The sequence below is a fragment of the Pteropus vampyrus genome, unplaced genomic scaffold, assembly GCF_000151845.1.
Source record: "Pteropus vampyrus isolate Shadow unplaced genomic scaffold, Pvam_2.0 Scaffold436, whole genome shotgun sequence".
In the NCBI taxonomy this organism is placed as follows: domain Eukaryota; kingdom Metazoa; phylum Chordata; class Mammalia; order Chiroptera; family Pteropodidae; genus Pteropus; species Pteropus vampyrus.
Genome location: NW_011889217.1, coordinates 1,890,085 through 1,906,662, shown reverse-complemented (window position 1 = coordinate 1,906,662; position 16,578 = coordinate 1,890,085). Strand labels below are relative to the sequence as shown.

The 16,578-nt window shown below is 35.8% G+C and overlaps 1 protein-coding gene across 1 annotated transcript in view; it reads right to left on the bottom strand.

The window, feature by feature from the left end:
- The window catches only part of LOC105306486 (phospholipid-transporting ATPase FetA-like), a 71,290-nt gene that overhangs the window by 36,229 nt on the left and 18,483 nt on the right, over nucleotides 1-16,578 (bottom strand). The window contains exons 6-10 of the mRNA XM_023524041.1: nucleotides 14,535-14,607; nucleotides 14,093-14,163; nucleotides 12,967-13,049; nucleotides 12,062-12,220; nucleotides 9,833-9,921 (exon numbers count right to left, since the gene is read on the bottom strand). Coding sequence (XP_023379809.1) covers nucleotides 9,833-9,921; nucleotides 12,062-12,220; nucleotides 12,967-13,049; nucleotides 14,093-14,163; nucleotides 14,535-14,607 — 475 coding nt within the window. The remainder of the gene's footprint in view (nucleotides 1-9,832; nucleotides 9,922-12,061; nucleotides 12,221-12,966; nucleotides 13,050-14,092; nucleotides 14,164-14,534; nucleotides 14,608-16,578) is intronic.

The following is a 16,578-nucleotide window of genomic DNA, read 5'->3' as shown; positions in this document are numbered from 1 at the left end:
TCGAAAGAATGAAGACCCAAGATATACAACCAAGAATAATTTATCCAGCAAAGCTATCACTGAAGGACAGATAAAGAGCTTCCCAGACAAAAATAAACTAAAGGAATTTATCATCACCAAGCCAGAATTACAAGAAATGTTGGAGGGATTTCTTTAAGAAGAAAAAAATATGTATCAAAAACAGGAATAAAGAATGGTACAACTACATTCCTATCAATAAGTACCTTAAATGGAAAAGAATTAAATGCTCCAACCAAAGGATGGAGTGGCTAACAGGATAAGAAAACAAGACCCCTACATATGAAAAGGAAGGGAATGGAAAAAGATATTGCTGTGATGAATCCAGAAGGTATTTAAGTCAGAGAAAGATAAACACTATATAATTTCACTTACATGTGGAATTTAAAGAATAAAAAGAACAAATTAATCAAAAACAGACTCATAAATATAGTGGACAATTTGGTGATGGACAGAGGGGAAGGAGGTTTGGGGGGCTGGGAGAATGGGGTGAAGGGTTAAAGAAGTACAAATTAGTAGCTGACAGATGGTCACAGAGATGGGAAGCACGGCATAAGGAATGCAGTTAGCATTAATACATTGGCTAGGTGGAGGGTCAAGAGAGGGAGGGAGCAATTGGTGGGATCACTTTACTAACGATATAGATGTCTAACCAATGTACTGTGTACTTGAAACTAATTAAAAATTTTTAAAAAAAATACAAACTCATAAAAAAACAGAGAGCAGAATAGTGGTTGCCAGGGGCAAAGGGTAGGTGAGGGGGAATGGGTGAAGGTGGTCAAAGGGGCAAATTTCCAATTATAAGATAAGTTTTGAGGATATAATGTACAGCACAGTGACTATAGTTAACAATCACTGTATATCTGAAAGTTGCTAAGAGAATAGATCTTAAAAATTCTTAGCACACAAAAAATTGTAACTTTGTGAGGTGATTGATGTGTTAAATAACTTATTATGGTAATCATTTTACAATATATACATATATCAAATCATTATGTAGTACACCTTAAACTTATGTAATGTTATATGTCAATTATATCTTAATAAAGCTGGAAAAAAAATTTTAAAGAGAATTTTATATAAATGGAATCATATAGTATATACTCTTTTTTTGTCTGGCTTTTTTCACTCAGCATATTTATTTTGAGATTCATCCATGTTTTCACATCTACCAATTGTTCATTTCTTTTCATTGCCGAGTAGTATTCTATTATATGGATATTGCACAATTTGTTTACTAATTTACTTTGTATTGGACATTTTGGTTGTTTCCAGCTTTTGACTATTATAAACAAAGGTGCATTGAACATTTGCGTACAGACTTTGCATGGAAACAATGGTTTCATTTCCTTTGTAAATATCTAGGAGTGGAATTTCTGGGTCCTACAATACATTTATCTTTAACTTTTTAAGAAATTACCTAATGTTTTCCAAAGTGGTTGTACAATTTTACATTCTACCGGCATTATATGCCCTCATGACTCTAGAGAAGACAGGTCTGACATTATTGTGAATCATCTCTAAGTCTACTCAATAGTCTTTAAACCTGTGCCCTTTGTCACAAAGTGTGACTACTTGAAAACAATCCATCCACACTGCTAGATGATTGGAGGTCTTATCATTGAGTCACTGATAGGAAAGTATTTGAAGACAAGAGAAAGGAAGGAAGAGCAGGTCTAACTGGGACCACTCTAATGAGATTTTTAAAAACTTTTGATTATGAAAAACTTCAAACACATATTAAGATATATAAGTAGTACAATGAACCCCTATGTATCCATCACCCAGCTTCAACAATTATCAATTTATGGCCAGTCTTATTTCATCCAAACCTTCTCTTCCCTGCCTTCCTTCTTATTTTAAGCAAATTTCTCACATTATATAATTTTATCGGTAAACAGCTTAATATATATTTTAAAGGATCTTACTTAAACACATAACCACAATAACTTTATCACTTAAAAAATGCATATATCTTTGAAATCATTCAATATTTGAGATTTAAGAGTTAGGTGAGCTACTGGGAAGAATAAAGCAAAGGAGGATTGAGATAAAAGAGAATAAAATCTGCTTTTATTCCTAGCCTAAGGCAGATTCATACTGAGCAGTTCATCTCTTTGAGTTGAAGGTCTTTCTTTTCAATCTTATTCCACTTCTTCATCCTTCTCTTCAATTAGTCATGTAAAAGACATGTATGACATTATTGTGTTATAGATCAAACCTCAGGGATGGGTTCTACTGCCCTTGCCTTCCTTTTAGGCTATATTAAATGTATATGGCCAATATTAAATTTGAGACCATATTCCTCTACCTGCCACTCCTCTAGGCCCTACCATATCAGCTCTAGTGGGAAAGAATGGGGAAGGTAAAATCATTAAAATTATTACTAATTTGTAAATATAAATTCATTCATTATTTATTTAGCATACATTAATAAAATAAATAATTCGAAACCCTCCAAAGGTGTGGGAGAAAATTACAGGATGATTTTCAATACTCCTGCTCCATCTCTTTTGCCTGGACATCTGAGAATTACTCATCATTTTCAGTAATGTATCCTGCCTCCACTGTTAGAGTATGAGTCCCCCCAGAACCAGATCTTTCTGTTCAGACTGAGACACCAGAAAGGAAAATCATCAGATCAAGCTCCAGAGGCCAGGGCTTCCTCAACAGCATGAGACTTGCAGGGGCAGGACACAGTCTGCTCTTTTGTCACTCCTAGAGCCTTTCCCGCCATCAGAGGCTTTCTAAGCCCTTGCAGATGTTCTGTGTTTCTCATTACTGTGATGGAGTTTATTGGTACTTAGTCTTAAAGCTTCACTTTGCTTCTTTTCTACAGGAAGAAAGAAACAAGAAATTGGTTGTTGCTACAAACCCCAGAGGTTATCTGTTTATTGCCAGAGCTAGTCAGACCCAAGAAGAGCAGATAGCTTCTCGTTTAGCAAAAAGTGGTTCCAGTAAAGGATGAAGGTGATACTCAATTTTGTCACTCTTGACAAAACTGATGGAGAACTAAGGCCATCACTGTCACAGTGGGGCTCACAGGCTTCATTGGCAGCCTGTAAAAAGAAAGTATTCCTTAATCCTTTGGCCTTTCACATCTGTGCTTTTCATTGTGCCTTACTCCAGAAGTATATCCTGGATTCCTGGCATCATTCCACTTTCAAGCACTCTGGTTTTTGCTCCACAAATACACTCCGACTTAATAGACTAGAGTTCAGAAAAGCATTGTCACTGTGAGTTCTGGTCACTGGGGAGAGAGAGGGGATCAAACTCCAGCTCAGCTGTGGGCTTATCAGAAAGCCGCTTTGCTAAACATGCTTCCTCTGTCTGCCAGGTTTTCCCCTAAGAAACATTTCCAAAAAAGGGAAAAAGTGCTTAAATCAGGAAGGATATCTGCATCAGCTTCAAGAAATGAGAGTCTAACTACACTGACAATGTCCTGGCAAAAATGTCACATAAATAAAACTGCTGAGCTGATAAGAACCTAGCTAATTCAATTTCTTCATTTAATAATCATTCAAAAGATATTTCCTGAGCACTACTTGTGAAAAGCACTCCCAGGAATATGGAGATGAATACGATATAATTTCTACGTTAGAAGCTCATTAATTTGGTAGCTCAGATAGTCACTTTTTAAAACAGTTCAAGAAATAATAATGAAGCTCCTATTATGTGTCAGGCATAGTTCTAGGGACTGAGAATATAGAGGTGAAAAAAGACAATGTCTTTACTCTCAGAGAGTTTATAATCCTATGGAGATAGGTGGACAACGGACAAGTTAAGAAATGGAAAAATACAATTTCATTAGTGCTAAGTACTGTGAGGAAAATAAAACAGGTCAATAGAATAAAGAAGGTCTTGATAGGGGTGGCTACTTTAGATAGGGTGGCAGAGAAGGCTTCTCTTAAAAGGAAGCATTGAATGATGAAAAAGAAGCAAGCCATGAAAAGACTCGGGGCAGACATTGCCAACAAGAGTAAAAGTCCTAAGATGGAAACATGTTTGCTTTCTCACTTGATTTGTAGTTTGCCTGGGTATAGATATCTAGATCAAATGATCAGAATAAATTATCATAATTTATTTATAAATGCAAATATATTTATTTATATTATTAAAATAAATAATTAGAATAAATAAATAATTTCACTAAGAACTTTGAAGATAGAACCCTGCTATTTTCTAGGATCCAGTGGTGTTGGTGAGACATCTGATGCCAGTCCAATAGTCATTTTTGTTGATATCTTATTCTTATCCCTACGAAAACTTTGAGAAACTTCTCTATTCCCTTGGAGCTCTAAAGTTTCATGATACTTAATAGATGTTTTAAAACTGAAACTCATATCCTTCTTCAATTCTAGGAAATATTCTTCTATTATTTCTTTAACAATGTTGTCCCTCCATTTTCTCTTTCTGATACTCCTGGTAGATGAATTGGAGGCTCCTGGTTTGGCCCTCCATTAAAAAAAAAAAATATTTATCTTATAAATTCTATCTCTTTGTCTTCCTGTTTTATGATCTAGGGGAGTTCTTAGACTCTATATTTCAGCCCTTTTATTGGCTTTTTAATTTCAGCAATTTTTACTTTCCAAAATTCTTTTTTTGTCGTTGTTCTTAGAATGCTTTCCCCCCTTTATTTTCAGCTAACTAGTTTTATTTATGCAATTGCTTCTTCTAAGAACAATAATAAGAATTTTTTTGAAAGTTCTTTTCTTTTATCTTTCCTGAATTATAATCTTTTTATTCTGGGGTCGGTTATTCTTTTTATTCATCTTTATCCTCCTCTCTTGCGCCCCTGATTTCCTTCTAGTTCATTTAAAATTATGAGTAAAAGACAGGTGACCAGGAAGTCTATGCCACTGGACACCTACTATATAAGACCACTCTACTAAGATCAGGAGACATAGCGGCCCTACCTAATACATAGAAACAAACACAAGGAGGTAGCCATAATGGGGAGAAAAAGAACCATGTTCTAAATTAAAGAAAAGAGCAAAGCTCCAGAAAAAGAACTAAACAAAATGGAGACAAGCAATCAATCTACCAGATGAGAGTTCAAAATACTGATTATAAAGAGGCTCAGTGAACTCAGGAGAAGCGTATATGAACTCAGGACTTTAAAAAAGATATAGAAAACATAAAAATTGAGATTAAAACATAAAGGACCAGTCAGAAATGAAGAATACAATTACTGAAATGAAGAATACATTACAGGTAATTAAATTAGATTAGATGAAGCAGAGGTATGAATCAGTGACTTAGAAGATAAGATCGCAGAAAACACCTATTCAGAACAGCAACAAGAAAAAAATATTTAAAAAATGAGGAAGTTTACGGGGCCTCTGGGGCAACATAAAGTGTACCAACATTTACATCATAGGGGTACCAGAAGAAGAAGAGAAAGAGCAAGGAACTGAAAATCTATTAGAAGAAATAAGGATGGAAAATTTCCCTAACCTAGTAAAGGAAATAGACATACAAGCCAAGGAAGCACAGAGAGTTCCAAACAAGACCAATCTAAAGAGGCCCACAATAATTAAAATGCCAAAGGTTAAAGACAAAGAAAGAATCTTAAAAGTAGCAAGAGAAAAGCAATTAGTTATCTACAAGGGAGCCCCCATAAGACTGTCAGCTGATTTCTCAACAGAAATGTTGCAGGCCAGAAGGGACTGGCAGAAATAGTCAAAGTGATGAAAAGCAAGGACCTACAACCAAGATTACGCTACCCAGCAAAGCTATCATTTAGAATTGAAGAACAGAGGAAAAGCTAAAGCAGTTCATCATCACCAAACCTGATGAAATAAATGTTAAAGAGACTTCTTTAAGAAGAGAAAAAAATATATAAATAATAAAATGGCAATAACTACATATCTATCAACAATTACTTTAAATATAAATGGATTAAATGCTCAAATCAAGAAATCAGTGGCTGAACAGACAAGAAAACAAAACCTTTAAATATGATGGCTATAATATACTCACTTTGGATCAAAAGACACACGTAGGCTGAAAGTAAAGGGATGGAAAGGAATATTTCATGAAAATGAAAACAAACAAAAAAGCTGGGGTAGCAATACTAATACCAGCCAAAATAGTCTTGAAAACAAAGGCTATAACAAGAGACAAAGAAGGACCCAGTAATCCCACTTCTGGGTATTTATCTGGAAAGATCCAAAACACCTCTTCAAAGGGACATGTGAATTCATATGTTCATTGCAGCATTATTTACAACAATCAAGATATGGAGACAACCTGGGTGCCTTTTAAGGAATGAATGGATAAAGAAGAGGTGGTACATATATACGACAGAATACTAGCCATAAAAAAAGAATAAAATCTTGCTATCTGCAACAACATGGATGGATTTTGAGGGTATTATGCTGAGTGGGATAAGTCAGACAGAGAAATACCATATGACTTTATTTACATGTTAAACCTAAAGAATAAATGAACAAATAAAACAAGAACAAACTCATACGTACAGAGAGCATTTTGATGGTTGCCAAATGGGAGGGGGTTTGGGGTGATGGGTGAAAAAGAGGAAGAGATTAAAAAGTACAAATTGGTAATTACAAAACAGCCATGGGGATGTAAAGTATAGCAAAGGAATATAGTCAGTAATACTGTAATAACTATGTATGGTGTCAGATGGGTACTAGATTTATAGGAGTGATCACTTCTTAAGTTATAGAAATGTCTAATCACTATGTTATACACCTGAAACTAATATAATATTGTATATATTATATTACCAACTATATAACTGAAAAAAAGTATTATAAAAAAATATGAGTAAGAGAGCAGTTTGTTCCTTTGGTTGGCTGGTTGGTTCTGTTTCCTTTGGTTAATTTTGTTTCCCCAACAGGCCACTTGAGCCTCTCAATATTAATATAAAGTGGGTTTTACACTGAAGTGATGACACCCATATTAGAAGCCCTAGCCCTCTGTAGATAGGTTACTAAATTTCTTTAGAAAGCACTATGCTTGTTTGGGATTAGAAGGTAAATACATTTCTTATTGCTATGTGTGTGCTATAAGTAGGATGGTACAGAGGGCAAACTGTTTCCCATGTTGTTTTATGGACAGTTTTAAAATTAATTATCCTGATTATTACCCTCACATCCCATTCCCACACTTCATACCTGCTGACTGTAGATTGGAGCTATTCTTCCAAGAAGAATAATACCCTCAAAGTCCATCCATGTTGTTGCAGATAGCAAGATTTTATTCTTTTTTTATGGCTAGTATTCTATTGTATATATACCACTTCTTCTTTATCCATTCATTCATTAATAGGTCCCTCTATCAAGAAGAATGTATTTCCACTGAAGCTTTCACTACTCTGGTTTATCCATTAGTAAAATCTATCTACTTTCTGCCTTCTAAAAACTCATCAGCATCTCAAGTCTGTTGATGGTTCTTCATCCTCTGTCATGGCTGTTAAGTATTTATTTCCTGTTTATATTTATAGTCATTTCATTAGGCTTGAACAGGAAGTCTTGATGTCCTCCTTAATTACACTGGATGACCAAAAGTGAACATAGTACCTCAAGCAATATTTTGTACTTTCTGAAGGAAAGAGTGTATGAATGACCTCACCAATGTAGGAATTCATAGCAACTACCCTACCAGCTTAACTGCCCCTGAATTTATACTACCTCTCTGCTGACTCTTCCTTATGAGAGGCTCAACAGAAAACTACGTTCTCTCTCTGGAGAATCCCACTGCAGATCCCTCTATATTCCTGCTCTAATCTGCACTGGTGTTCTCTAGGACCCCTATTCAGCTATCATCCTAGGACTTCCTTTTACTCTTCTCATGTTTCCTAGCTTCCATGTTGTCTTTTTTGGGGTTACTCTCTTGTTTTGCTTGAGTATACACCAGAAGTTTCCTAAGAGAGGATACATGATGAGTAAATTTTGCACATATGGAAATTTCTTTACACTTGCATTTTATTGATAGTTTCTAGATTTAGAATTATAGACTGTAAACAATCTCCCTAATTGCTCTTTCTCTCCTCTGGCTCTCTACCTAGCCATTACATTAATGCTGACTGCATTCCCTATGCTGTGCTCCTCTGGTAGACTTTTGAAGGCACTGTATTTACCTTTTGCTGTTGAAGTTGAGAAGGCCAATGCTATTCTGATTCCTGATCCTTATAAATGACCTTTTATTTCTCCCTGGAAGCTTTTAGAATCTTCTTTTTAATTTTATATTTTCTTCACATATGGTCAATCTGCCATGTTAAACAGGATTTGTCATGTGTTTTAATTTTGTCTCTCCAGGGAGACAGCAACTATAGCAGAAACAGCGTTGACTCTGAAAAGTTATGCCTAGATGGACAGATGTGACTTAAATAAAATTACATATGTAAAGCATCTGGTACATATTGGGTACGTAATAGATTCTGAATAAATATGACTTGACTTGATGAGTCATAGACCTGTCTTTGCCATTATTTTTGCCATTATTTATTATACTTATCTTTACTGTATCTCAATTTGCATGTTTGTCAAATAGGGAAAATACTTGCTTATTGTTCATGGATGTATGAACAATAAGCTGCAGTTAGTGAGTGATGTGGAAATTTCTAAAAAGTTAAAATCCCTCTACAGATGTCAAGTATTATCACTGCCCTTCAGATAGGTAAACAAGTAGTTGAACCTTCTGAGACACATCCTGTTTTGAAGACAAGCCTAAGCTAAATGATCTAGCTTACCATTTAATGATATATGTTCCTAATATTGTCAAAGGCATATTTGCTTATGTTGCCTTCCTAAATTCTCAACTGTGATTATCTTCCTCATTAAGAAACCAGGAAATGTCATTTTGTTTTAACTGCTAAAAGCTATATAAACACTGGTAGAAGGGAAAGATAGTGGACACCAGTTTTTGGTCTCCACTATCTAAAGTTGAATAAACTGTCCTAATTTTATAAAACCCCATTTACTAAATCCAAAGGATTTTAAAAAGAAATGTGATACTTCCCATTATAAATAATGGAGAACAGGAAGTTTATAATTCAGATATTTGTGATAATGTACAGAAAGAAAAAAACATTTTTGAATTTTCAGAGTGTAAGGAGTGAAAATAAAAATAAAAAGTCATGTAATTAAGTATAGATAGCATGGGAACCACTTGTTTATGCAAAGAAGTTGTATAAGTGAAGAAATTAATCTGTATGTATAACAAAAATAAAGGCAATCTGTATATGATAGCATGGAAATGAAGTAATTGATTAATTAGTCTTCAATTTAAACTTCTACTATCAAGGGTGATTATTATCTATTGTAGTGCTTTTCAAGTTGCATTTCTTAGCAGTAGAATCCTCTATTTTCTAACTGAAATCTCACAGAACAGATAAATGTGAAGCTGCTCTTTTGAAAGCGGGAACTTTAGAATGAGGAGGCCAGAACAAAATTCCCCCTGCAGCAGCCCTTAGATTCCACTAAAGAAAGAGAGTTTGAAAATCATCAGTTTAAGTAATGTGTTCTATTAGTCTAGGTAAGGTTTTATTAAAGAGATCATGAGTAAAACTGATTATGAGAAAATAAAAATATGTCTTAATTTCGAAAGCAGGGTCCTTGATCCATCTTAAAAAACTGTGACTATCTTCCACAACAGAGGTATAAACTCGAGAATCCCTTACCAATTGGCTCTGTTCTTTTCTGCTTCAGACATTAGTATGTGGGGTCCTAAAAACTGCTTGAGACTTTCAAACAACTAAATTCCAAGTTGGAAATACCAGTTACTTCCACAAGAAGAAGGGAAGTATGTCTATTTGTAAAGACACAGAAAAAAGTCTTTAACTTACCCAGAGCACAAGGACATTCATGAGACGGTCTATGTGTGTCCGTTTAAAGGAGGACTTTCCACAGTTCTGCATTAATTTAGTGTCTGGCCCTAAATGAAACAGGGAGACATCAGCTCTTAGAATCACTGAATATAATAAGAGGCTTGAAATTGGGTTGATATGTACCTTTATAATCACTTAATCAAACCTCTTTCCAGTGACAGAGGATAAAGCCCTAGAGAAAGGCGCATAGTTGGTGCCAATAACTCAAAGAATAAAAAATTTGTAAGAATAATCCCAACTACTTCTGCAAAGTGCAGCACCTCTCTTTGCAGCACCTTAGATAGTATAGTCTTTCGCAGGTGAATTAATTAAGTCAGAATAAGAGTCATAAGTTTCTCTCTCATCACCATTTGGTTATTTAGCTTAGAAAAGAGCTTTTCTGATAAAAAGATCTCCACCTTTTTTTGAGGAAACCCACTGTTGGACCAGGTTCTACTTAAAGTTTCTAATCGGGAAAGGGAGAAAGGAAAAGGCAACGGCAGTGATTTTTTTCTGAAGTGAAAGCTGGGGAGCTGAGACTTCTCTGGGTCTGAGAGACAGAGACTCCATATTTCTTCATGACAGGGCAGATAGTAAGTAGCAGTAAGGAACTTTTAACGGCCACTGGGACTAGAGTTGGAAATTACTGACCAGAGATACAGCTGCAGAGAAAACATAAGAGGTTTAGAAGGAAGTAGCAATTTCTCTGGCCTTTTACCATCTGATTATTATTTTTACACGTACTCTAATAAAGGAATTTCATCAATGTTTACATATGGGGGAGTTGGAATTTTCTTGGTATGTGAATGAACACTGAGAATTCAGCAATAAACTATGCCATTCTTTCCTTTTAAGCATTCCTTGAAGGGCTTGAACTAATGAGACATTTGGCTGAGAGACTGAATGCTACAAGGGACAGTATCTTCTAGGGGCTCAGAGAAAGACTGATCCTATCCCATGTTTCAAGAAGAATGTGGGGATCACAGTAGAACTCAGGAATCAAGTGGCAGGAACAGCAACTCAATTCTGCACTGTATACCTTGAGAGGCTCTTAGCTGGCATCAGTTCTCTGTTCTGAGCTTCTCAAAGCCTGAGATTTTTTGCTACCATGAAACCAAGAGTCAGAGGGAAACAACTAAATTTGTGCTGGTTGGTAACCTCACTGCTGTTGCTTTAGGGAAAAAATATTTTTGCTGAAAAATGAGCTTTTTATGTGTGGCAAAATGTGTGAGTAAGCTGCTTAAGTACAGTGAAGAAAATAAGTCTACTTCAAATCTTTTGAATTTGGGACTAGGCAGCCTAAAAGGTGCCATTATAAGTCAAGAGTTAATGAAGAAAGTTCTACCAAGGCCTCTCTGAATTCTTAAGCTTCTCTCTAGGGCTTAGGTCCCATTATTTTCCACAGAAGTGAGGCATCTAGGATCTCCATGTCTAAGAATGAATTTTCCAGAAGAGGGGCTCTGAGCTGAGTAGTATTCGCTGTGGTAAATTTTCCTCAATGCTGCCTTCAGAGACCCATCTTCTCACTACGGTTGTCAACAATGCCCAATGTCACCGAGGGCACAAGGTAGTACAGAAGGTTCCTCCATTTTCTTGAATCAAATCATAACCCAAGAAAATCTCTCGCTAGGTATAAAGGATTATGATTCTAAATGACATCTCAAGAGGGGCCACTGCTAGTAATCCCCATGTGCCTTTTCTCTGGCATGAACCTTTTACAGTACACTTTATACTCTTCTCTATAATGAGTACTGTTTATTCTCTCCTCATGGAAGCAATCCACATGTATACTCTCCTCTTTCTCAAGTTCCCCTTTCACATGCTAATTCTATGTGTACTTCTATACGTATGCCTTCTTTTGTGCTCAGATATGGTTGGAAAGACTGATGAATGCCCTGTGATCTTGGAACACAGAGCCTTCCTCTAACAAAGACAGAACTGATATGTTGGTAGCTTAATGCTTGGGGAAAAAAATGTCATTTTTTTCCTAAGAAAAAAGTTTTTTTCTTAAATCATCCATCCATTCATTCACCTAACCACCTATCCACCCACCCACCTACCCAAGTACCTCCCTTTCTATCTGTCTCAAAGCCATAGTATTCTGATACATATCTGAGTGCCATATATCTTGAAAATTGAGTACCCACAGCTTGGCCATGAATTCAATCCAGTAGGCTGGGGGCCTGTTTGTGGCTCAGAGAGACGTACCAGTATAAATTACTAAGCCATAGCACCAATCTGTATTCCTGATGATGCAGCCTCGAAGCAGCAGCTTATCATGGTCCAGGATGTAGTTGTTTCCCCTATAAGTCAGTATTCCTGAGAATGTGCCCAACTTGTTATTAGGAGATTCGCACCTCACTTCTCCTAAAGAAAAATGAAGGAGTTAAAGTCTTGGTTCTGTAATCTCAGGCCTTTCCTAACAGGATAGAAGGAGACTTAACATCCCTCTTTCAAAATACACATCTTTTTCCTTTCCTCTCTCAGGTGCTGCCCATTTCTCACCAACTCCCTTTAGAAAGGTATATAAAGGTTTCCAGGCATCAAAGAAGAGTAATTGTTTGTGCCATGGGTTATCCAGAAAGAGTCACGGGTCATCTGGATGAGAAAAACCCACATGATAACTTATCACTATCAGTATTGCCAGATCATATGAGTCTGAATCTGAAGAAATTATAAAACTACCCTACTTAAAGCAAACTTAGTATTTTTTTCTACATGAAAATAATTTGACTTTTTCTTATTTTGAAAGTAAAATATGCTCTTTATAAATGTGTATAAAATACTAAATGGAAAAGTAAAATTCATCCATTGTCTAGAGATAAGTGCTATTAACCTTCTGAAGTACATCCTTCCAAGTTTTTCCTATACATGTACTCATAAACATAGGTTTAAAAAAACAAGTTTATGTTCTATATACTATGCATAATCTATTTTAATATTTTTTCCACTTATTAATATGTTGTAAATATTTTTTACATTTCAATAAATATCAACTTGAATATTGTTTGTAAAAAGTTATACCGAAATTCACTGTAGAAAAATACCATACTTTACTTAACCAGTCTTCTACTTTAAAAAATTTGGGTGGAAAAACCTATATCCTAACTCACCATCAAAGGCAGACAGCAACTGCAGGTTATCTTCCATTTCACTGGTGACTGAGATGGCCTGCTTCACTTTCAGGTTGGTTTCACTAGAGTAAGGACACATAGTCACCAGCATACAGGACACATACGCAATAGCAGCACAGGTCCAGTTTCTCCTACTCTTCATGGAGTTTTAGAAAATAAATGATGCCAAAAGAACTTGGGCGTTAGGTTTGAGCCATAAGAGTCACTCCCACGATTTTCTCTCAAGGACAGTATTGAGGTGGGATAGCTCTACAAGGAAGCTAGTGTTAGTACATTCATTCCTCTCACTCCCTGTAATACGCCACCATTACTTTAACCAACTCTTAAGTTCTTGCTGGACAGATGCTCTAGAGAAGCTGAAGAGACATCACAAAATATTGTGGAGGAGGCACCTCCACAAAATATTAGGAGTAGGTCCTAATAAGAACCTGCACATGCCTTCAAGTAAACATACTCTTTACCTGATAAATACTTATACTCATGAAGGGATCCCAATTAACCATTTGCTGATACAGGAATGCACAGAGAAAGCAGCAAAAATGGAAGCCACATTTCACAAAGCTTGTGGGCACCAAAAGGAAGAGTTTGTAAAAATGTAGATCCATACAAAACTCTACAAGACAAGCTCGCTCAAGATGGCCTCTATCCTCCTAAGAGCTTAGTTTTTGTATGCTAATGAATTTCTACCTTAAATCCTTCATAGTACATGGTGTTTTATCAGTAAATAATTACCTCTAAACTCATTTTCCCCCTAGAAACTTTGAAACTCTATTCTGAAATTTTCCAGCTGTTAACCTCTTTCCAGCCACTCAGCATTATTGAACATAGGCAAACAGAGTGTCTCTAGATTAAAGATGGAGAATATGGAGCTTATTTGCCTAGGTTCTGCATCCAGTGGATGCTCAACTATTGCTGTTGAGAGCTCAGCCTTAGACTTGGGGTCTATACTGTCTGCCCTTCTATTTTCTCTTACCTGGATATTTTTAGTCTCTTGTTTCTTCCATGTGAGAATAAAATTCATTCTCTGAATCATACCCTCCCTTAGTGAGAAATCACTCTAAGCTGGCTCAGTCACCTTAGTGGACTATTAGGAGGGAATACTTACCCATCCAGTTCTGCTGTTTCTATATAGGTCATACTGTAGGGTTCACTGCTGGAGAGTAATAGTACATCAGCCTGTGGTGGTCAGAAAAGCCACAGAAGGAGAGGAAAGCAGGAAGGCAGACTTTTAACATGGTATGACAAAAGCAAGTACCACAGGAATAGATGTTCATTGTAAGAATTTTACAGACATTTGGTTTACTCTCTTTGTCTAGGACCTATCACTGCTACCACGCAGCCCTCTCCTAAAACTAGCCCCACATAACCTGTAGTGACAGTGAGAGGTGGACAAGAACAAGGTCCTTATCACAGGAGCTGTAGATACCCGGATATAAAATGAGGCAGATGAAGGTCACTGAAAGCAGTGGTAGCAGAAATGCTAAGAGGGTTTCCTTGTACTTGCTCAAGCCAAAAGAGAAAATGCCATAGCCCAAAGAAGTACTCACTGTGACATGCTGGTTATTTTCTAATTTTATTATATCTCCCACTTGAATATTCATCCATTTGTTTTCCTCCATCCTGTAAGAAAATAATCCTTGAATGCCTGCTCTGAGAATTTCCCCCAAAGTTCTGTTTTGACAATCAAGAAAAAAAAAAAAAAAGCTGAGATGAAGTCAAGGCTCAGGGGAGGACCAAACTAGTTTATGATGCATCTTTGCTCCAATCAAGAATGGGGCCCCATTGCTCTTGACTTCAGGCTATAAGTGTTTTCTAAAACTCTATAAAATTATATGTAAACATACACGTACATAATTATTCTTTAAGTAAAAGTAATATATGCATGTGGTAAAAAAAATAGTTCAAATCATAAAGTGTGTAAAAGGAAAAAGTAAAGTCTCCTCTCTCCCCAGATTTTAGTTTTGCTTCCCAAATAGATACAATATATATGTTCACATACAACATATACTTTTAAAAGCTACATACTTAATACATAATTTTCTGCACTTTGCATTTTTCATGTACTAATACATCTTAGAGAGCTTTTGTAGAAGATGTGGCTCATTCTTTCTGAGAGCTGGAATGGGGTCTATCATGTAGCTGTACCAATTTTATTTATGTTAAAACTGGATTACTTTTGACCCTCAAGTCTCCACTTCCCATAAAAGGCAGACTGGTAGTAATTCTACAATAATACTGCTCTCTTCTCTCCTCTTTTTTGTAGCTCAATTTCTCCAACTACACAGAGTCCATAAATCCTTCCTGATAAAGAACTAAAGAAGATAATACGCATTGCCACAAGCATTTTGGAAATATGAGCTACCCCTTAGGAACAATTATATTATGCCAAACACCTAAACTGCTAGGAAAGAGAAGATACATCTAGAGATCATTGCCCATTTCACCAGTGAATGAAGCCCTATTACCTATAGACATGACATACATCACTAGTCTGCCAGACACACAAAAGCATGGGTGCTCCCAGAACACCTTTACTAAGATAGCTTCTTTGGGAAGGATGAAATTTCTTTTATACAAACAAACAGTCCTTTTGTATAATTTCACTCTTACTTTTAGATAACTTCTTTCCAATTCCAGGATTGTATTTCTTTAAATCTTATTACAAATTAATTTTTCTCTGAATATTTATGTAAACATAAGTCCTTATTGCAAAATCATTATATATCCTTGAACCTCTTTTCCTTGGTTTCTAGTGTCATCTCTATGCAGATAAATCCCAATACATTTACTTATTCTGTTCTTAATGTTCAAATCTAAGTGACAGTACTAAAGGGCAGTTGCTATAAGCTTTAGAGAAAAACACCTGAGTGTTTAATTTTGTCTTGATTCAATGTTCACTTTTTCTAGCTCTGTGGCATTCTGTCTGCCATGAGTTTCACCAGTAGAACATGATATGACAAACAGTCTGGCTTCTCCCAGAGATTTAAAAGTTCATGTATGTAAACCTTGAAATGTATGTTTTTCAGACAAAAAAATTTTTGGTATATTATTTGTTTAAAACAAAATTTTTAAAATTTTGTATTATGTATGTTTATATTATGTTTGTATTATGTATTGTTATATATGTTTTTAAAACCAAAGTTTAGATTTTGTAACGTAAGGAGCGGTCAAACTATTACTAATTTGTTCTTGGACACTGTAACAACCACGTCCCAGATTTAGTAAAAGGAGAGATAGTCCCTGCTGATTTAAAATATTCAATTCTGTTGTGCCATATAGTACATTTTTAATTTCCAAGCACTGCATTCTAACTTTTGGTTTAGAAAATCTGGTCAGAGAGCTAGACAAGGCATCACTTTGACTCCAGAGAAGACCATTCATATTCTATTTTCTGTTTCATGTGAGTGGTACCTCCTGGAGTTCTGTAACACACTGGTACTTTTCCTACTACAAATACTTAGAAATACTAGCTAAAATGAAGCCAATATTCTTTCAAAATCAAGGCTATGCTTACTACAAAGTAAGAAACCAGAAAAAAAGACAGGAGTGAAATCCAGAAAAGTAAGCATGTTTTGAAGCTGTACTTGCCCT